Below are 22,785 nucleotides of genomic sequence, written 5' to 3' on the forward strand. Positions count from 1 at the left end.
AGGTCTTACTACCAGCTAAGCAAAGTGCGCTGGCTCCCAAGAAATTGCGGCAGTCCAAAAATAATAACTTGTCACCAATAACACCGAATGCTGAACAAGACTTCAGCGAACTATGCACAAATGTGTCCAACAATGTATCCAACAAATGCTCAATGTCAGAAAAATTGTTGCCAGGTCTTGAGATAAATGGCAAAAATTAGTTTAGAGATGTGTTTTGAGTTTTTAGTAGTAAAAGGCAGTTTGTTGAATTTCACAATGAGATAAATGAGATAAAGAAAAATTCCTTAGTTTCTTGAAGTCTATATGTATTTATGTATATGAATATCTTTTAAGCTGCTCTACCGTTAGGCTATTAAATTTGTATACAAGCTAAGTTTTTGAATAATTTTACGTATGCATACATATTGCGTTACATACATATGTATGTGGCACAATTTACTAAATATTACGGAAGAACAAAAATTAAATAAAAATTGTTTGTATAGCATGAAGTGAAATATGTGGCATATCAAATGATCGCAACCTACCTATACCCAAGGCGAATTCAGTTATCTCAACAGCTGATTGCTTCTTCTTGAATATTTTCCATACAACGCCTTGTACTGCAATACAAGGCGAATCCATACAAGGTGATGGCAAAGCGAATTTAACTAATTCGCCGTGTAGAAGAATTTCAAGTCAAAAGAAAATTTTCATTGATTTCGATTAACTGACATGTTGTTGTACAAGGCGTTGTATGGACAATTATCAAGAAGAAGCAATCAGCTGTTGAGATAACTAACACCTGGTACTGTATTCGCCTTGACTGCATTATGTCAGTTAATCGAAATCAATAAAGACTTGACATTTTTCTGCACTGCGAATTGGCTGAATTCGCTTTCGTTCATCCAACTCGCCGCGCAGAGGAATGTCAAATCAAAAGAAAATTAATATTGATTTCTATTAACTGGCATTTGGCTGTGCCAAGGCGTTTCTTGAAAATGATCAAGAAGAAGCAATCATCTGATGAGATAACTTCATCTGGCACTGAATTCGCCAAACAAGACCAAGAGAGGCCAATATAGCCCGCAAAATAAATGAGTTCGTCTATCGAATATCCGGAAAACCATTATATATATGCGAAAAACTGCTATCTTAGAAACATACATTTTTTGCTTGCCAATTAAGCTAATTTTGCAATACCTAGAGTTGGGATTCTACCGTTTTTATGGATAAAATAAATAAATATACCATTTTTATGGGTAAATATCAGGAAAATTTCGTTTTGATCATGGTTCAATTATGTACAGGTTGGCTCATCTCATCAGCTGATTTTATTTATGTCATTGCATGGTCGAAGGGATTGTCAAAAGGAGATGGCAAACTCAAAATGAAACCAACACATTGGCAACATTTTACTTACACATACAAAAACTGCTAAGTTTTATGTTTCCATTCCATACCATTCGCACCAACACCAATACACAGATTTTGACAATTTGAACAGACATATTTTGTTGCTTTACAGATGAGCCAACCTATATATAGTTGAACCATGGTTTTGATTTTAAACAAACAACCCAGCAAACAGTCGGAGTCAACAATTAGTCTGAAAGGAGTCCAAACTTTGGATCGTTTTCACTCGTTATGAACTCATTTAGGAGCCTGAAGCGAATGCTATATTCTCATATTTTGCCTCTAACATAAGTCTTCCGATATGATATGTGAGCGTTATTGGCGTCACATACTGCGAATTTTGAGTAGTTTAATGACATACTTCAACAACAGGGCTTTTAGGAAGAATTTGTGTGTATATCCGAAGCGGAAAACATAGGGGAGAAAATTGTTGTGATAACACTCCCATGAGGACAAGATAGAAATGAAATAAGTATTAGTTGAATTAATTAATTATTTAGAATAACTTGTCGCAGAAAAATGTCTGAGTTATTCCGGAGCTGCGTAGTTTACTGATTTTAATATTCTTCGTTTGTTCATAATTTAATCAAATTGGAGTCATAAAAGGTTCTAAGGTGATAGCATTTTTGAAGCTGATATTTTTCGTACCCATATTGAACTCCAGAACTGTAAGAGAATGTTTATAGGGTACACATATTTACGCAAACAAAGCTACCCCTCAAACATGCTTAAGGCGCTCAAAATTTAAGAATCCAAAACTAGTCCAAAATAAGTGGGCAATGTAGGAATCAGAAAAGCCTTGAAACGCGTAGGAGGGTAAAAGAAAATTAAATTGTTGCCTTTTATTTAACGGCCTAAAAGCTCCTAACATAGCGTGCAAGAATTATCATTTATCAACTATTTATATTCGTCACAGTGAGTTTGGAACAAATTTTGAAACTTTCTTACGGCAATTTTTCATTTTAATACAAAATGAATTACATTTGTACATTATTGTTACCCTTGCTATTCTTTTTTTGTATAAGCATCGACGTTTTTCCGCTCATGGACGCTTCTCGACATTTTTAATGTGACCGCAAAGCTGCCTAATAAATAGGCCATATACGTGTCAGATAATCAGAGTTTATTAGAATTAAAAATGACGCCGGGAAGTTCCAGTAGAGTATAATATGAGCTGTTTAAACGCCTTTTAAGACTTATGTCGGACTCTTATTTAGGCTCAAATGATATACGTTAATAGGCTCATATAGGACGACCATTGCAAGAAGGGAAATACATTGGTTTCGGCCTCCCAAATGAGCACATACCGACAGTAAACGCTCCAATTTAGATATTTTCCGACTTTTTTTGACTTAAAATGTTTACTTGGTAAAGTTAAATTTTTGCAACGGCATGTATTATTGGTTAAATATTTTTGAAAACGCTGGATTACAGATTAAAACTAATTCAACCGTTAGCGTAATGGATAACTACCCACCAATATAGGACAAATTGGGTACATTTTCGACTGAATTTGTGTTTTTGTTTCCCATATTTTTCAAAAGATTATTTTTACCCTTCTTTTGGGTAAATATTTGGGTATTTACCCATTTTTACCATATTTAACCAATTTACCGGGTATTTACCATTTGGGTATTTACCCCTTTCCCATCTCTAGCAATACCAGGACGTTGTGATCTACTTATTTAAATTGAAAGTTATTGTAAGCCCAGAGATATGTAAGATATGCATGTTTTAAAGTTATAAGCTGCGATTCAAAAAGTGTAATTAAAATTGGTTCGCGTAAATTTACTTTATTTTGTAAGCTACATATTTCACTTTCGAATGAAAGAACCTTTAGGATCCATCGTACTAAATATGTGGTTAACAATTTGACTTGCATTTCAACTGTCTTCTATTGTAAAATAAATAATAACGAACCGCTATTTTTAAGTCCACTTTTGCAACTAATTTTAATATTAGCGCAAATGTCGAAACAACAAATTATCCATCGAGTTCGGTTTTCTCCAGTCGACTTTTAAAAATTATTGAACGCATTAAAAGGAAATATTTCACTCATGGCTCAATTATATGGTTGGCTCAACTCATTAGCTGGTTTTATTTATTTCATTGCATGGTCGATGGGATTGTCAAAAGGAGATGGGCAAACTCAAAATGAAACCAACACATTGGCAACATTTTCTTACACATACAAAAACTGCTAAGTTTTATGTTTCCATTCCATACCATTCGCACCAACACCAATCCACAGATTTTGACAATTTGAACAGACATGTTTTGTTATTGTACAGATGAGCCAACCATATAGTCGAACCATGTATTTCACTATAAAAATTTGGTGTTGAAAGGCGTTAAGTTTTAAAATTTGCTAGAAAGAGTATTGCTCTTTGTAACTGCTGAACTGTTACTTTAAAGCTTATTTTTTTGTAGTTAAACTACGTTGATTGCCTACTTTAATTACTATTTATTGATGTGTATGTATATATTGATTGAATGAATATACATATAATGTATGTATAGTTGAACGTTTATGTGTAACTTGCCCTTGTAACTAAAAGCCCTTGTACGCGAGTCGATTGTCTTGTAGATTTTTTGGCGTTCAACCGAAATAACTTCTGCTCTTTGGCTTGAAAAAAATCTACCAGAAAATCGACTTGTGTAAAAATAAAATAAACAAAATTATACATTAGGGTAGAGCGAAAAAAATATGCTTCATAGTTAGTCAGTAAAATGTTTCGCTTATACGTAGAATGTAATTTTTAGAAAGAAATTAAAACTTAAATTTTTGAAAAAGCTCTATTCTAAGCTTCAGTGGGAATTTAAAATATGTATTGTAAAGTACGTCACGTTTCACGTGTAGCAATACGCATATCTACTATGTATTGCACTCAGATGTCAAATTCAAGGTCTGAGGAAAGTATTCTTCTATGTAAATATGCCTAAAGGGTCTGGCAAAGTTGACATAGTAATAACGTCATAGTTATAATCATATTTTTATTTATCCATATTAATTGGCATCAGTTATTGATTCCTTAACCTAAAAATCGTGAAAGTTTCATAAAAATGAAGAAAACGCAAAAATTTACAAACATATACCAAAAATAATAAGTTTCTTAGTCAAAACGTATCCCAAACAATAAATAAAATCTGCAAAAAGTTAATAACTTCACCAACTCAAATATTTTTAGGTTAAGGATATGGCGAAAAAGCAAAAACGAGTTGGTTGGCTATGGTATATTTTTTGTAGTTTACACTCCCAGTTGTAGTTTACAATTAAAATTCTTTTTATAAAAAACGTATTTTGGGTTAAGTTTATTTCAAATCTTTTTGTTTAACAAAATTTCAAAGAATGAAAATTTTTGATGTTATAAAATTCAACATTGAAAAATAACATTTTGATTCATATTGAAAATTTAAAAAATTCGAAGTAATAACTCTACAAAGTCAAATTAAATTAATACAATTAATCTATTACTAATACACTACAATACTCCCCCTTCCAGAGCTTAATTGTTAAATAAATTAAAAGTAAATCTCTTTTTTGTTTTTGTGTTATTGAAGTGTTTAATATCAACCATAGCTGATTTCAACCGATCAGTTGGAATACTTTTAATATCATTATTCATTTCTACTTTAAAATGTTTAATATTTTTTCAATAACTCTATATGGTCCATCATATGTATCTTGTAAGGAGCGTTTGTTTAAAACTCGAACAAAAACAAATTTACAATCTTTTAAATCTTTTGGAACAAAAATACCTGTAGAATTTTTATGATGTTGTAGATTTGATTTAACATTGTTGAAATGTTCACGTAAACTACTTAAAACTTCTGATGGAGTTGTATTCTCAGAAGTTGAGACAACAAGTTCACCAGGTATTCTCAAATTTTGTTCAAAAACTATTTCTGCTGGAGTAGCCGAAATATCTTCTTTGAAAATTGATCGCAAACCTAAAAGTATTATCGGTAACTCTTCGTACCAATCGCTGATCCCATTCCTAGTTATTATTGAAAACTTAGTTGCCTATGAAAACGTTCTACCATTCCACTAGCTTGAGGATGATAGGAAGACGTTGTTATTTGATGGCTTCCAAGAAATTTACTTAATTCTGAAAATAAATTCGCCGTAAATTGAGCACTTTGATCTGTAGTTATTTTCAACGGAACCCCGAAACGTGAAATGTATTCAATAAAAAATTGTCTGGCAATTGTTGCCGCAGAAATATCTCTTTTAACGCATATACCTCTGGCCTCAATTATAGTAAAAATATAACGATATCCTCTTGAAACAGGAAGAGGACTCACAATATCTAAATGAATATGTTCGAATCTACTCTTAGGCATTGCAATTTTTGTAATTGGTAATTTTGTATGACGATAAATTTTTGACTTTTGACAACTTATGCACTCCTTAAACCACAAATTAATTTTTTTATTCATATTTGGCCAAAATATTAATCTACGCGTAGCTTTTGTACCAGGATGTGTGATTCCATGTAATATATCAAAAATTGTTTTCCGCAAAATTTTTGGTGCATATGGTCTAGGATTTTCTCCTGAAACTTCGCACCATATGCTAAAACTTAACAAAGGAATTTCTACCAATTTAAGGTTTCGGAAAGTTTGCCCAGATATTAATTCTTTAAGCTCGTTATCTTGCTGTTGCTCTTTTTGTAAAACTTTAAAATTTAGATTAGCATTTTTAATTGCATCTGCCTCAAAAGCTCGTGACAAAGTGTCAGCTACTATGTTATCTTTTCCTTAATGTACTAAATATCGTTAGTGAACTGTGCAATGAACTCAAGATGTCTCGTTTGACTAGGACTGCGTTCTGTTTTCGAATTTAAAGCAAAAGTCAATGGTTTTGTATATACCGTAAACTGTCGTCCTTCCAAAAGATACCGAAAATGCTTAACGTTTAGGTATATGGCTAATAACACCCTATAGAATGCACTGTACGTAGTTTCTGAAGGAGAAAGCTTCTTTAAATAAAAACCTAGTGGCTCTGATTTGCCTTTGAAGTGTTGTATGACACCACCTATCGCTGTATTTGATGCATCAACATTTAAAGAAAGTTTTCCATCTTTATTAAAATGATTTAACAATATAAATCATCAATCGATCAACTTTTGCTGTTGGCTAATATTTAAAAACTTTGTTTTTACAAGAAGACTTCATTTATTATTTAGACGCAAATTTTTGATGTTATAAAATTCAACATTGAAAAATAACATTTTGATACATATTGAAAATTATAAAAATTCAATGTAATAAGTTTACAAAGTTAAATTAAATTAATACAATTAATCTATTACTAATACCCTACAGTTATGGCTAGGGCGTTATGGTATGCCACCATGGACCAATTACATTCATTTCCATAAAGTTCCATAAAGCTGTTTTATATTTATATGGATACGTCAACTTTGTCAGGGCTTTAAATCGTTTTTTTCGCTCCACTCTAATATATTTAAGTACATGCTTATATATTTACATAAAATTGTATAACTTTTATAAAATAGCCATGTATTTGAAATTAAATACATAAATTTAACGAGCTTGAACAAAAATATGCATGTATGTATGTATTTAAAAAAAAAAATGTAATTATACTCGTAACCTGAAAATGAAACCAATGAGCTAAATAACATTTAATATTTTTTGCTGTATTTACTTTATAGTACATAATGCATTTTAGTCTTATATGAAATGTCTACGTGTTGTGACAAATTTTAAAATAAATGTACATAAATGTACGCTAGCAGGCATTCAAAAATAATTGTTGTTGGTATGCAAAGAATGCAGAAAAAAATAAAAATTACTAACCTGAATAGTTTTTTATTCTTCGTTTTAAGTAGACAAGGCTCTGGCCTCTCGAAGTTCCTCATGGAAGGGGTTGGATGACCTAGAAGATTCAACGTGGTCATATCAAATCGTTCCCGTGGTCATATCAAATCGGACTAGCATCTATTTTCTGGAACCTACGAGATCAATATCTAGCAAAGTACCATCAACATCGATAAAGCTCCCAAAAACCTTCGGGAAGTCATCATATTGCAACGAGAAGAAGATACAGACCGCCATACATGCAAGAAAAGCGGTATCTGCCAGAGCGCTTCTAATAGATCCGACAATAAATAGCACACACGTGATCGGTCGCACCTATTGGATGGGGCGGAGCACTGCTACAACAACAACAACAACAACAACACACGTTTGATCCCAGCAAACCTAATTCTTACTGAATCGGTAAAGTTTTTTGTCAACTCCTGCCCGCAAAACGCCATTATAAGCCAAAACCACATTTACCAAACGCATGTATGTCTCGCAGGTGGAGTGCTCGCACACAATGATTAAAATTCAATGCGAAAGCATTAACGATGAAAAGGCAAGTTAATCTTTACGCTCTAATTCTATAAAGGCAGCGACCTTTTCTAAGCCTACTTTGAAATGAACTAAAGGACAACTTCGGATATAATTACGCTCTTTAGTCGACCGCCGTGGTGTGGTGGTAGCGTGCTCCGCCTACCACACCGAAGATCCTGGGTTTAAGCCCAGGGCAAAGTAGCATCAAAAATTTAGAAACAAGTTTTTTCAATTAGAAATCGGGGTCCCCCCTCGGACGTGATTTGACAAACACTCCCGAGTTCATTTCCGCCATGAAAACCTTCTCAGTGAAAATTCGGTAATTCTTTACTGTAGCTCACCTACTAAAACTCGTCCAAAAGTATCGGGAGAGGTGTTAAAAGACGCGCTTTGGACCCAGGATAACGTATCCGAAAGCGGATTTCTTTTCGGATATTTGCAAACAAATTTTAAAATTTTAATGTGGTTGTTGTAAATTTGATGATTTTGTGGCACCCACAAGAAAAACTGTGGGTAAAAGTGTTTTGCGGGGATATAGTTTTGGTCTCCAAACCGGTGTTGGACTCACCCAGGGTAATTTTTTATAAGCGCGGCCGAAGGCCGCCAACGCAGAAAGGTGTTCTGCGCAAAAATACTATGGATCCCACCCCGGTTTCGGAGCGTTCCGGGGTCATTTTTCGGTTTTTTGGAAATATCTTTTGACAGACATAAAATTTTAAATTTCTGCATTCGGATTCGTGGTCCTGGGTTGGACGAGTTTTAGCAGTTGTGAGCTAAAGTAAAGAATTACCGAAAATTCGTCAGGCCTGCCGATCGGAGTCGGCATAAAAGATGTAGGTCCCGTCCCGCATTTTGTAACAAAAATTAAGAGGCCGACGCAAATTGGAAGGGAAGCTCTGCCTTAAGCTCCTCGGAGGTAAATCGGGCCAGGTCTGAAGCCGCACTGATAAAGTCTAATCAGCCGATTCACAGCATTCTTCAATTTTTCTAAAATATGCTTGACAGAGCCTTACATGCGATGTTAGGAAGGCTAATTCCGCTATAGTTGGCGCAGTTTTCAGCATCCTCCTCTTGTGGACTGGGCATAGAATACTTAGATTTCAATCGTCGGGCATGCCAATCGCCCGATCATATTTTGTATAGAAGTTAATACATGCGCCTTATGAAATGCTTGTTGTTGTTGTAGCGATAAGGACACTCCCCGAAGGCCTTGGGGAGTGTTATCAATGTTGATGGTCCTTTGTCCGATGCAGATCCGGTACGTTCCGGTAACAAGCACCATTAAGGTACTAGACCGGCCATATCGGGAACGATTTGGTATGACCACATGAAACCTTCTAGGCCATGCCGCCCTCCCAACCCCTAGATCTATAAGGAACTTGGGGTCACCAGAGCCTCGGCTGTTAAGAACAGGATTCGCCATTGATAGGTGAGGTTGACAATTGGGTTGGAGAAGCTATATATTGTTCTGGCATCCCCTTTGAAAGGGTTGCGCTACACAACCCCTTGAATCAATTTGGTATTTTAGTCGTCTCTTACGACAGGCATACCTGCCGCGGGTATCATTGTGAATGATGACTAAGTGTGATATCTTCTGCATAAACGTCAAAATTCCAAAGTGATTGGATCACCTGATTTGTAAATGACTATCGCTGTCTCATTCTGTATCTCTTTCTATCACCCGCTGAAGATAGGCGCCGCCATATTGAACAGCCTGTTAAAACGCTGAAAAGTAGCCATATTGAACAGCCTGTCAGGCAGTTGACAGATAAGATAACACACTTAGTCATCATTCACAATGGCGGGTATATTCTAAGTCCCCTAACCCGCCGGGGTCTTACGAACTGCTCTCCGTCTTATGTGATTTATCAAAAGGTAATCGATTTGTTACCGTTCCGACAGTTACCACCTTGTTATCGGTGTGTAATAGAAAATTCATCGATTTGTGATTGAGAATTTGTCGAAAAGTTATAAACTTGTGATCAAAAATTTATTTAATAATTTGGGAAAATTTTAAACAACGTGACATCAGGACGGACAAGGCGACAGCTGTTTCGATTATACCTTGTAAATCTCTTCAAAGCCTTTTCTCCCGGGAGTGGGAGTCGAACCCGCACTCCTACGATAGTTGAAATGGTTACAAACGCATTCAGCTACGTCATGCCTTAGTTGTTGTAAAGTTTTTCCCAATTGCCTTCTTTTTGCATATTTTAATCTTTTACACATTTCATACTTCGTATGCAATTATGTGTTAAAGCTATGCTTGGTACGGCGGTTTTCAAAGAAACTTTGGTTTTGTTGCTGTTTTTGTTCTATTTATAGAACTACAACGAATTAACCAATTTTGTCTGTTTGTATGATTTAAAAGTGATCAAAAAGTTTTCCATTTGGTTTTGGAAAGTTGTCGATCCTTTATCGGCGTGCCACCAATTTGTTAATCGATTTGTTACTAGTCACAGGTTTGTTATGAAACAGATTCAGATATAACTTTACTATAAAATCGAAAAAATTCGGCTATAACAAGCCAATAAGAAGCGGATGACTCGGCGATAAAAAGCCGATAACTAGCCGATTATAATTCGCTGTCGATAATAATAAAATAATTACAGGTAAGAAGCCGACGAAGCCCTTGTAGAAAGTTGAAGCTGCATCTGTTGTGGTTGACTTCATGTCCAGAGCCAGCTCTAGTTAACTTACAACAATTCGTTTTCTAGACGTACACCCGTATGTTTGCTTATCGAGCTGTACGAGTACTTGGTACTGATGTTTTATTTTGTTTACAATTGAAGGGACTATTAACCTTTTACATACTTCCATTGTCAACGCAGCCACCTTTCTCCCATAAACTAACAAGTATTTGACAGGGAGTTGAGGAAATTAAATCTTATTTATCATACAAAGGTATCTGCCAGTTACGCAATCCCCACATTAACAGGCAGTCGAGAGAACGGCCCTCTATTACCACCTAGTTGTGGAATGTAGTTGGATAATCAACTTGTAAATTGTCTCCAATATGACAGCACTGATTTTGCGTAGTAGACGGCAACTCTGTTGTACCGCACGACAGTTGCTAGTTGCTTTCGGAATCTCGGCAAGTACGGCAAGAAGTTGTGCGAAGTTAATTGAAATTGTGCGTTGCCTCGCTGCCGAGTGAATTTAACCGAATTGTGTTGTGAAAAAAAAATTTATTTAAAACAATTCAGTGCACTTCTCGCGTGAGACACTATACAAATATTAGTATAAATGGTGAGTATCATTGTTATTTAGTTGCAATGTGCTTTGAATTTATGTTTAAAAAAAGATGATAACACCCATTCATACAAGGCGCACGCTTTTATCAAGCAAGAAATAGCGCTGCGCTCCTATTGCGCTGGCCAAACATACCAGGGCATCGTGCTCGTGTTTAACTACGTCTCAATATAGTTCTAGAATATTTAATTTGTTTAAAGTTAGTGCAGTTTTAGTTGTATATTTGAGCAGTGTTTGGTTGTCATAAACTGGAAAGGATTTTTTGGTTTATAACCAATAAACTTGTATATGATTTCGCTGTCATTCGATGCACTGCCTGCTGATGTATTTCGTAATGATGAGAAAGCGTTCTCGAGTGGTTTTTTTTTTCTTTAACATGTTAATGTTTTCTGTTTGCTATGGATTAGGCGCAATCGAATAGTTGCAAAATGCGTGTTTATAATATGCGCATATTATACAATTTTAAATGAAAAATTTACTTCTATTACAATGATTATTCCGCATTCTCTTTTGTTAAGACATTCGTTTTTGTTTTTTCTCCTGGCATCGTTGCCATATCGTTGCAGCCTCGCGACTATTCGTTCTTTCCTCTGTGTCGCGTTCTTTGCTGATTCTCTACCACGGTTGCCACACCCTGTTTTAATTTGGGACCAAAATTCATAGAAAAAAAGGACAAATCTCAAGAAAAACGACCAAATTTTGTGTTTTGTTTTATTGATACACAATCAGTTCGGCAATTCACAACAATGACGTGTTTGTTGTAAGATATAAAATTTTAGGATGATTCCATGGTTTCCTATACAAAATTTAACTAAAAGCAGCGAATCGAAGACTGCTTTAATTCAAACTGCACAAACAAAAAAGCCTAGATTCAGTAAGTGTAATTTTTTAAAAACTCACATTTACTGAATCTAGCCCCAGGGCTCGGATTTTAAATCAAACGTATTAAAAGTTTCAACTGTGTAATAACATAAGCTCATTACATTTTGTTAGGTACTAGAATTTAGCTCACAGTGTTGTTATTGAAGCTTATATAAGAATATAATAATATAATATTATTAATAGTCTAATATATACCTACGGGTATAAGTTGTCACAAAATAATTCTTCCGAAATCAAATCTCTTTTACATTTGCTTTAAAATCTGAATATAAAAATAAATTGGTTTTAATCGAAATTACTTGTACATTTATGAAGTTATCACTTTCGAGAAGTATTTCTGCCCCACTTCCAGTTAAAATATTTCTTATGTCAAGCTACTTAATTCTCAATAGTCCTGGAATTCTTTGAACTCATTAAGCTACTGGAGCTGTTTGAGACTGATTAAAATATCAACGTGCATTTGTACATAGAATTTTTTTGTAAAAAATTTTGAAGGTGTTACCTTTTGTTTGGCAAATACACCAAACGTAAAACAAATTAGTTTAATTCTTCTGCTTAGTTTTCAATTTATTTAACTCGACGGCCATTGTAATAGCTCTGCCAGTGGCAAACCCTGACAAGTTTCTTAGCGGCACATGTGCATTTGAAAAAAAATTTTTTAGCTCGATCAGTGAAAAAAATCTTTGAAGCCACTTAAACAAAACTCTGATATGTCCGTGTAATGTGTTTGCCATAAGGTCCAGTACTTTTTCTTTTTAATGCCTAGACTAAATTATCTCCGAGGTGTTCTGCTGTATTTTATTGGCTTTGCAATTTTTGTGGTAAGAATTCCATGGAAGTAAATTGAAAATTATATGTGGGTTAATGAAAGTGTGCCAAATGTTGTGAGCAGTGTTGTTTACCTCAGTAAAAAAAGAAGACATCCAAAATCGTGGCTACTGCCTAAAAAGGACCAAAATTGAAAAAAAGGGACCAGCGGACCAAATGTGGTTCGAAAGGACCATTTTGGGTCCAAATGGACCGAAAGTGGCAACCGTGTTCTCTACCATTTGTTTTGTGTTGACGTGCTGCTGCCATCTCTTTTTGTGGAATCTATCTCTCCCGAACAGCATTGCCGCACTAGACATTTTTCGTGAGCCTTATGCGGCAGTTACCCACCGACGTGTGCCGTACGTAAGGACGTTTGTCGTACGAAGCACGTTTGACCGAACTCTCAAGCCCGTAGGAATCAATGTGTGCGTCTGTGTACATGTACATAAGATATTTGTGTTTGTATTGTTTACAGATAAGCACTGTTGCCATTGACCATTTTGCATGTATGCTTATGGAAACATCAACTTTTTCCAATTTAATTTTTGGTATTGTAAAAGGCCGGAATACTATTAAATAAGTATAAATAGATTAGATATTTATAATCAGCACTTTTACATAATTATTTCGAATTATTTCCACAATTTTTCAAAATTTAATTAGGCGTTTTTGCATAAAATTGCAAACGGTCAAAAATTAGCGCACAAAAGTTTACTAGGCAACTCTGTCTAGTGAGAGAGCGATCAGCTGACACGTTCTTACGGAAAAAATCAAAATTGTTTTGATTTCTACGTTCCGGGCTACGTACGTACGGGCGTTGCACGTCGGTGAGTTTTCGTTTACATTGCACACTCATAAGATAGGTCGTGTCAGCTGACACGTTTTTTCTACGTACGTTCGTGAGTAACCACGGCTTTACTTGTTGGAAAATGTATAAAATAATTAAAAGTACCAATTTTTGGTATGTGGGTGTGTGCTGGGGATGTGCTGGGGATGTAACACAGGGTCCGCATTGTGACAAACGATCACTGATCAAATACGATACGAAAGAAAATAACGTACTCTGTCAGTCGCATAAGTTAAATGGCATAACATACGACAGCAATTTATTCGGAATGAATTGCTCTATTAGGAATCAAAAGTACGTTGGAACATGTTTTAAAGTCATAATAGATATAAAAACTTGGAATCGGTTGTAAAAATACAAAAAAAAAAAAAAAAAAAAAATGCCGCGACAACGTTAAATTACTGGTTCCATTATGCCGAATATGAATCATGCAGTACGCCCACGTAGTGATCCGAAAACCATGTTTCTACGTTACTAGTGGTACGATCACGGATGATACTATTTGGTCCCAGTTTCCATTCCGATACATCGAAACTTTGGATTTCGCTTTTGTGTGTTTGGAATAGGATGTATAATAAAAGCCTTTAAAAAGAAAGGGAAACAATTCTACACAACGGTGATTTTTAACAAAAATTGTCCAAGGTATCAAAAGACGACCTCCGATTTAACAGCCTTTTGCTGTTTGGCGAACGAGAGGCTCAACGAACGATACCTACGTTGGCGATATCGTCTGCTAATGGTACTCTAAGGCTTACGTTGTCGCTTATGTTGTTGTTGTTTTTGTTGCTGGCGTTGTTGTTGTAGCGATAAGGGTTTTTCCCCGAAGGGTTTGGGGAGTGTTATCGATGTGATGGTCGTTTGCCGGATACAGATCCGGTACGCTCCGGTAACAGCACCATTAAGGTGCTAGCCCGAACGATTTATATGGCCAAATTAAACCTTCAAGCCATTCCTCCCTCCCCACCCACAAGTTAAATGAGGAGCTTGGGTCGCCAGAGCCTCGTCTGTTAGTGAAACAGGATTCGTGAGGATAGGTGAGGTTGGCAATTGGGCTTGGAGAAGCTATATATTGCGCTGACAACCTGAAAGGCTTGCGCTACACAGCCCCTTGAATCTGGTATTTTAGTCGCCTCTTACGACAGGCATACCTACCGCGGGTATATTCTCCCTAACCCGCTGGGGAGGTTGTTGTTGTTGTTGTTGTTGTTGTTGTTGTTGTTGTTGTTGTTGTTGTTGTTGTTGTTGTTGTTGTTGTTGTTGTTGTTGTTGTTGTTGTTGTAGCAATGCTCGCCCCACCTAATAGCCGCGTCCGATCACAAATTGTCATCAATATCCTCTAACGGGAGTCCAAGGAAACTTGCCGTTTCAACAGGGGTGGACCATAAGGAAAGGGGTGTTAGAGGCGTTGGTTCCACATTACAATTGGAGAGATGGTTGGTGTCATGTGGGGACACGTTGCAAGCGGGGCATACATTTTGTATGTCGGGGTTGATTCTGGATAGGTAAGAGTTTAACCTGTTACAGTATCCAGAACGAAGTTGAGCAAGAGTGACACGCGTTTCCCTGGGGAGTATGCGTTCCTCTTCCGCAAGTTTTGGATAATTTTCGTTAAGCACTGGATTCACCGGGCAATTCCCGGCATAAAGGTCCGACGCCTGTTTATGGAGTTCACCAAGGACCTGCTTGTGTTTTTTCACTTCATACGGCTGGGTTCTCAGGTACCGTATTTCCTCAAAATGCTTACGGAGATGACTCCTTAAGCCCCTAGGCGGTGCTGGTTCATCAATCAGATGTCTGTTGGGATGCCCAGGTTTCTGGGTATTCAACAGGAACTGTTTGGTCAGCATCTCATTTCTCTCCCTGATGGGGAGTATTCTCGCCTCATTATGCAGATGGTGTTCTGGGGACATAAGAAGACAGCCCGTGGCGATTCTGAGAGCAGTATTTTGGCAGGCCTGTAGTTTCTTCCAGTGGGTGATTTTTAGGCTTGGCGACCATATGGGTGACGCGTAGCACGTAATCGGCTGGCTAATTGCTTTGTATGTAGTCATGAGCATTTCTTTATCTTTTCCCCAAGTACTGCCAGCGAGGGATTTGAGGATTTTGTTACGGCTCTGAATTCTCGGAACAATTGCGGCTGCGTGCTCACCAAAATGTAGATCCTGATCAAACGTCACACCCAAGATTTTGGGGTGTAGGACAGTCGGTAGCGTAGTGCCATCGACGTGGATGTTCAAAATGGTCGACATTTGGGGCGTCCATGTTGTAAATAAGGTCGCGGAAGATTTAGTCGGTGATAATTCCAGGTTTCGCGAGGCGAAAAAACTGGAGAGATCAGGGAGGTAGCCGTTTATTTTATTGCATAGCGCATCGATCTTTGGGCCTGGGCCTGTGGCCATTATTGTGCAGTCATCGGCGTAGGAAACGATTGTGACTCCTTCCGGTGGTGAAGGTAGCTTAGATATGTAGAAATTAAACAAAAGTGGGGATAGGACACCACCCTGTGGCACCCCTTGTTTAATTCTCCTTGGTTTTGATGTTTCGTTTATAAATTGCACCGATGCCTGCCGACCACCCAGATAATTTGCGGTCCACCTTTTAAGACATGGGGGAAAGGTATACCCTTCCAGGTCCTGCAGTAACGAGCCATGGTTGACCGTATCGAAAGCTTTTGATAGGTCTAACGCTACGAGTACTGTTCTATGGTGGGGGTATTGATTTAAACCGCAATTTATCTGGGTGCTAATGGCATTTAGCGCGGTGGTAGTGCTATGGAGTTTTCTGAAGCCATGCTGATGAGGGGCTAGCTGCAAATTTGCTTGGAAATAAGGGAGCAAAATGGCTTCAAGCGTCTTTGCCACTGGCGATAGGAGAGATATCGGACGATACGACTCACCTATGTTAGCTGGTTTCCCAGGCTTTAGTAGCGGTACCACCTTGGCCATTTTCCATTTCTCAGGTATGACAAAGGTGGAAAGAGACAGATTGAAGACATGCGCTAAATATTTGAAACCCTCTTTCCCTAGGCTTTTAAGCATCGGCATGGCTATGCCGTCTGGGCCCACTGCTTTGGATGGTTTGGCACGACCAATGGCGTCCTCAACCTCTTTAGCGGTGATGGTGATTGGTGACGCGCTGAATTTGTGTTTATGTGCGTGTCTATTGGCTCTCCGTCTATCTTTGTCGACCGTAGGATGCATTATATATTGTCGGCAGAAAGCGCTCGCGCATTTTTTCGCGTCCGAAAGCACTTTGTCGCCAAAGGCGATGGAAACTTTGTCTTTGTGCTTAGTCGGATTCGATAGGGACTTTACGGTGGACCAAAGTTTACCCACACAGGTAGAGAGGTTACAACCTCTGAGGTGCTCCTCCCATTTCGCCCGCTTGTGTTCATCCACAAGCAATCTGATGCGTTGGTTTATATCCCTTATTTGGGGGTCGCCTGGATCAAGCTGTCTTATAAGGTCACGTTCTCTCGCTAAGTTTGCGGCCTCCGCCGGGAAGTGGGGCCGGATTTCGGGAATTCTCCCGGCGGGAATGAAATGTGCTGAGGCGGATTTAATGACCTTACGGAAGGCACGCTCCCCCCTTGGCGGGCATCATTCGGGATAGGGAGGGCTGCAAAGCGGCTGTCTGTAAAGGATTTATATTCTTCCCACTTTCCTTTTTTGAAGTTTATGAAAGTGCGTTTTTCAGTGACGATGAAGTCGGGGGTACGCTCAAGCGAAATAAGTATGGGCAGGTGGTCGGATGGCAATGTTACAATCGGCTGCCAGTTGACGCAGTTTACGAGTTCTGCGCTCACGATTGAGATATCTGGCGAGGGGGGGCGCTAAGGCGTAGACTACGGGACGCCCTTGGGCGTGAACAGCAAGGAGCCACAAAAGATTTATAAAAGTTACGGGGACGTCTGGTTTTGGGATCAAGCCCAGAACAACCTGTCCGATGCAACCATCCCTTGCACGAGACATACTGAACAGAGTATGACCGTCCTAAAAAGATTCTTTTCCGGCAGATGCAGCAAAACCATTTCTCAGGACCGGGGTCAGGAGGGAGGTTGTCGTTTATCGTCTAGCTTTACTTAAGTCGTCCCTTGTTTCTGACAAATTTTTTTCGCTTTCACAGCAGCTATTTGTGATACAGAATTCCGAGATAACGTAAGAGTCGATTGTCATTGTATTGCTAATAGTTTTAGACACGATAGCGTCAAAGGTCATGAGGTTGTGAATCCGAAAGGTATTTTTTTTGAACATAGGAAAACAATTTGGCGCAAATTTCATGTGGTTGTAGTTTGGCGGTTTTTATGGTGCTCTGCGCGGATATAATGTTGATCTTCAAACCGAGGTTGGACCCACCCAGTGTTATTTTTGCGAATGGCCGGAGGACGTCAATGCAGAAAGGTGCTGTGTAAAAATAGAACTATGGATCGAGCCGCCGATTTCGAATCCTCTCTGGGTGATTTTCCGGTTTTTCTCAAATATCTTTTGACAAAAAATTATTTTATTTCCGCTTATATTATACGGAGGTTAAAACGCGTCTTTTGATAACCCTATCGACAATCGTTAATAAAAATAAGGAGCGAATGTAGGAAAAAAAATTGTTCTCGATAAATTGCTTAAAATTAAAAGTGGATCAAAAGTAGCTATCGCTGCGTTCAGGAAGTTAACGATTGATCAACAGTTGTGTTTGCTTACAAACGAGCAACCGTAAGCAGTTATTTTTACAGGTTGCACCATTCCAAGAAATATATTGAATCACTGTTGATATAATTGATGTAGTATTTGCCAATATGATGTCGCTATTATATTTTCAACACGGCCTAGATTTTTTCTCCAGAAACCTTTTTGAATTTCGAAGTATTGTTTTTTTTAAATTTATTTCTTAAATTTTGCGTTTTAGCTGACGACACGTTCACTGCTTTTTTCAAAGTTTAAAAAAACGTACCGGTGGTAATATACAAATAAAAGGACTCCATTTATACGCAGTTCGTATAAAGTGGCAACGAAATGTTGAAATTTAAGTTAGGGCTGCCATTGTGAGCAAAAAATGGGGCAGAAGTGCCCTATTGTTATTTTATGAGAATTTTCGTCGTAACCTATAAAAATTAAACAATAGAAAATTTAATTTTGGTAATAGTCTAGTTGAGGGGTCGACTGCTAATACGCTACCAAAAATATCGAGAGAGGTGTCAAACGACGCGTCTTGACATCAGTATTAATAATCCGAAGGCGGAAAATAAAAATATTAACTCGTTCAAAAGATATTAACGAACCCCTCAACTAGACTTTTACCTTAATTTTTTTAAAGGTCCCCAGAAAAATAAAAAATAATAACTTTATTATAAAAAAATAAAAAAAATATATATAGTATGTATGTATATATTATATACATATGTACATGTAGGCCTATGGTCCCAAATTAAGGTAAGGGGTTGGGTCTGCTGTTTACTATGTCGATCCAGAAATAACAAAATCCTACAGGCTGCCAGATTACTGCAGCGTTTTTCAGGCGGAAATTATAGCAGTGAAGAAAGCAGAAGGTATTCTGGAGGAAGCGCGATTAAGGCAATAATCACAGTACTTCATCAAGAAGTGTTCTGGAATGCAAAGAAGCATTGGAAAAACTTCGCTTAGGCCAGACAATACATCTTTACTGGATTCCCGGTCATAAAGGGATAGAAGGTGACGAAAAGGCCGATGAGTTGGCAAAGGGATAAATCAAAAGTATACAGTAATACAGGAGTTGCATATGATCCATCAAGCAGGAAAGGCGTGGCCAAAAGCGCATGGCTGCAAAATTTCTAAGATTATGGGCAAAGCCTACGATATTAGACTCACATAGTGGCTCATATCTCTGAAGAGAGAACACTTAAGGCTCACAATGGGCATACTGACTGGAGACTGCCTTCTGGCGTCACATGCTTATAAGTTAGGTCTCGTCAGTAACAGCAAGTGCAGGGAGTGTGAGCTGCAGGGAAAAACGGTTGAGCACGCTTTGTGTTCCGTGTCCTGCGCTCGCCATGACAAGGAGTTATTCAATAACTTATGCCCTGGTACCTGATTGTGGTTCTTCCGTTTGGTTGTCAAACAAATTCTGATAACACTATGGGCATATTCAGTCTATGTGAGGTCTTTATTGACCGGCCAGTTCAACCTAACCTAGTAAGGAATTCAACAGAAACTGTTTGTTCAGAGTGTCGGGTCTCTCCGTTGTAGGGTATTCTCTCTGCTCGCTGTGTAAATAGCGCTCTGGTGACATAAGACATCCCGTGGCAGTTCTAAGTGCGGTGTTTTGACAGGACAGTAGTTCGAAGTAGCTATAAATTGCGTTGGCAACCCTTTGGAAGGGTTGCACTACACACCCCCTTGAACCATTTTAGTCGCCTTTTACGAATGGCTTACCTGGAGGATTTTGATACGGCTCTGTACTTAAGATACATTTGCGGCTGCATGCTCTGCCAATCGTAGGTCCTGATCAAACGTCACACCCAATCTTTTTGGGTGTGGGGCTGTCGGTAGCATAATGCCATGGGTTTCCAGTATTGCCGACCTTCGCCGCGTCCACATTGTAAATAAGGCCGTCGAAGATTTGGTCGGTAACAGTGGCAAATTTCGCGAGGTGAAAAAACTTGAAAGAGTAGTAGAGAGATACGTTAGTTTTACAGCAGACCTCTGATCTCTCAATGGAAGGGCCAGGACCTGACAACATTGTCGTGCAGTCATTGGCGCAGGACACAATGGTAACTCCTCCGGTGGGGAACTTCGATATAAAAAAGAAATAAATGCAAGGCGCGTTAAACTTCGAAGATATTTTAGGCCGAGCTTCTATCCCAAATTATACTAGCTGCAGAACTTAACCGCACTGGAACAATATACTATAAAAGCGTGCAATTACTGGCATATGCTGATGACATTGATATCATCGGCCTAAACACCCGCGCTGTTAGTTCTGCTTACTCCAAGCTGGAAAAAGAAGCGGTAAAGATGGGTTTGATGGTGAATGAGGACAAAACGAAGTACCTGCTGTCATCGAGCAAAGAGTCAGCGCATATGCGCCTTGGCAACCACGCTACTGTTGGCAGCCATAATTTCGAAATAGTAAAAGACTTCGTTTATTTGGGAACCAGCATCAACATTAGCAACAACATCAGCACTGAAATCCAGCGAAGAATCAATCTTGCCAATAAATGCTACTTTGGACTAGGTAGGCAATTGAAAAGTAAAGTCCTCTCTCGGCGAACGAAAATCATACTCTACAAGTCACTTATCGTACCCGTCCTGCTATATGGGGCAGAAGCATGGACCATGACAACAGCAGATGAAGCGGCTTTGGGAGTGTTCGAGAGAAAAGTTCTTCGAAAGATTTATGGACCTCTACGCGTTGGCGATGGCGAGTACCGAAGAAGATTTAATGATGAGCTGTACGAGCTATACGCAGACATCAACATAGTCCAGCGAATTAAAACGCAGCGGCTGCGCTGGCTAGGCCATGTTATGCGAATGAAAGATGATGCTCCGGCCAAGAAAGTGTTTCTATCGGAACCCGCCTATGGAAGCAGAGGTAGAGGGCGGCCCCCACTCCGTTGGAAGGACCAGGTGGAAAACGATTTAAACTCCCTTGGTGTGACCAATTGGCGCCGGTTGGCGGAGCGAAGGAGCGACTGGCGCGCCTTGTTGGACGGCCATAACCGTTTAGACGGTTAAGCGCCAATTAAGTAAGTAAGTAAGTTCTATCCCAATTTGCGCCGTGCTCCTTTTAAATTTTTCCTACAAATTGGCATGACGGAACCTACACGATTTTACGCCGACCCTGAACGGTATCTTGCAAATCATATGCATTTTTACTGAGAAGCTTTTCGTGACAGAAATACACTCAGAGTATTTGCCAAACCACTACCGAGGGGCACTCCGCTTAAAAATTAAACCAAGGAGGGAATTGAACACCAACATAAGGCACCCCTTTTTCAATTCTTCTGGGTTTTGATTGACATTCCTGAACTGGACCGATGCCTGCCGACCACACAGATATTTTGCAGTGCACCTTTTAACCTTTCCAAATCTTGCATGAACGTGCTGTGATTGACTGTGTCACAGGCTTTTGATAAGCCTAGCGCTACGAGTATAGTTATATGGTGTGGTTGTTGGTTCCGTCCGCAGTTTATTTGTGGGTTGATAGCATTTAGCGCGGTGGTGTCGCTATGTAGTTTTCGAAAGCCATACTGATGATTGGCAAGTCGCAGGTTTTGTGGTGAAATAAGGGAGCAGGATGGCTTCAAGATAGTTTGGTAAGTTTTATGACATCTTCAACCACTGTGGCGGTAATGGTAATAGAAGAAGCGCTGGGTTTATGCTTGTGTGCGTGTCTATAGGCCTGCTGTCTGTATGTGTCCACTGACGAATGCATCAGTGCTGCTTTCTAAATTAAGCTTTCTTGGTAAATTTGCATGAAAAATTGAATTTGTGTATTTTGTATAACAAGCGCCCATACTTACTGTATAATAGAACTGGGTTCAGATGTGTTTCGCATGATTGGCTTGCAGTACAGACTCTATAGGTATGCGACCAACATTTGTACATTTCTCTACGAAACAGATAGATATTTACATTCATACCAACATATATATGTATGTGTATGCAACTACGATTGGAACCACCAATAAGTAAAAGCACAGGGTCGGCAATTCTGCTGAATGAATGCTGTCCCTGCTAAAACGGTAAAATGGCTATCAGAGCTTTACCCCCGCAGCATGAAATTTCACAGCCATACATAGCAAAGTGTGTATGTGCTATATATATGCTTGTACAGTATTACATATACATATATATATATATATATATATATATATATATATAATTTCACACATATGTACAATGAGTACATAATATTTTTGCTGACGCATGCGCATGCGTTCCACCATCATCATGCCAACGACCTGAGCATACTTGGCCGCACAGACACAAACTAATATGCATGGGAAAACATGTAGAGAAAATTTTTAGACGCACGAAACGCGTATACCTAAGTTTATTGCATTTTTTCTAAGCTTTCTTGAAATTTTCTAATTTTTTTTACAGTGTACGATTAGAAATTGTGAGCATGTGTAGAATTTTTTCCGTTTTTGTTTTGCTCGTAATTTTTTGATTTGCATGTGCTATATTTTGCGCCTTCTTTTGTGGGGATTTTTTGTTGAATTTTTTCTATCATCATCTAAGCAACTATCTATTCGGTCTTTATCG

At 38.4% G+C, this 22,785-nt stretch overlaps 2 protein-coding genes across 5 annotated transcripts in view; both read left to right on the forward strand.

The window, feature by feature from the left end:
• LOC137248905 (ceramide synthase) overlaps positions 1 to 7,226 on the forward strand; it is a 209,594-nt gene extending 202,368 nt beyond the window's left edge. For all 4 annotated transcript variants that reach the window (XM_067779885.1, XM_067779882.1, XM_067779884.1 and 1 more), the window contains one exon: positions 3 to 7,226. In XM_067779885.1, the coding sequence (XP_067635986.1) occupies positions 3 to 200 (198 nt within the window). In that variant the 3' untranslated portion in view covers positions 201 to 7,226. The remainder of the gene's footprint in view (positions 1 to 2) is intronic.
• A 3,625-nt stretch (positions 7,227 to 10,851) lies between these two features.
• The window catches only part of sno (strawberry notch), a 69,776-nt gene continuing 57,842 nt past the window's right edge, over positions 10,852 to 22,785 (forward strand). Inside the window, exon 1 of the mRNA XM_067779890.1 lies at positions 10,852 to 11,007. Within this exon, the coding sequence (XP_067635991.1) occupies positions 11,005 to 11,007 (3 nt within the window). The 5' untranslated portion in view covers positions 10,852 to 11,004. The remainder of the gene's footprint in view (positions 11,008 to 22,785) is intronic.

The sequence above is a fragment of the Eurosta solidaginis genome, chromosome 4 (assembly GCF_040869045.1).
Source record: "Eurosta solidaginis isolate ZX-2024a chromosome 4, ASM4086904v1, whole genome shotgun sequence".
NCBI classification, from domain to species: domain Eukaryota; kingdom Metazoa; phylum Arthropoda; class Insecta; order Diptera; family Tephritidae; genus Eurosta; species Eurosta solidaginis.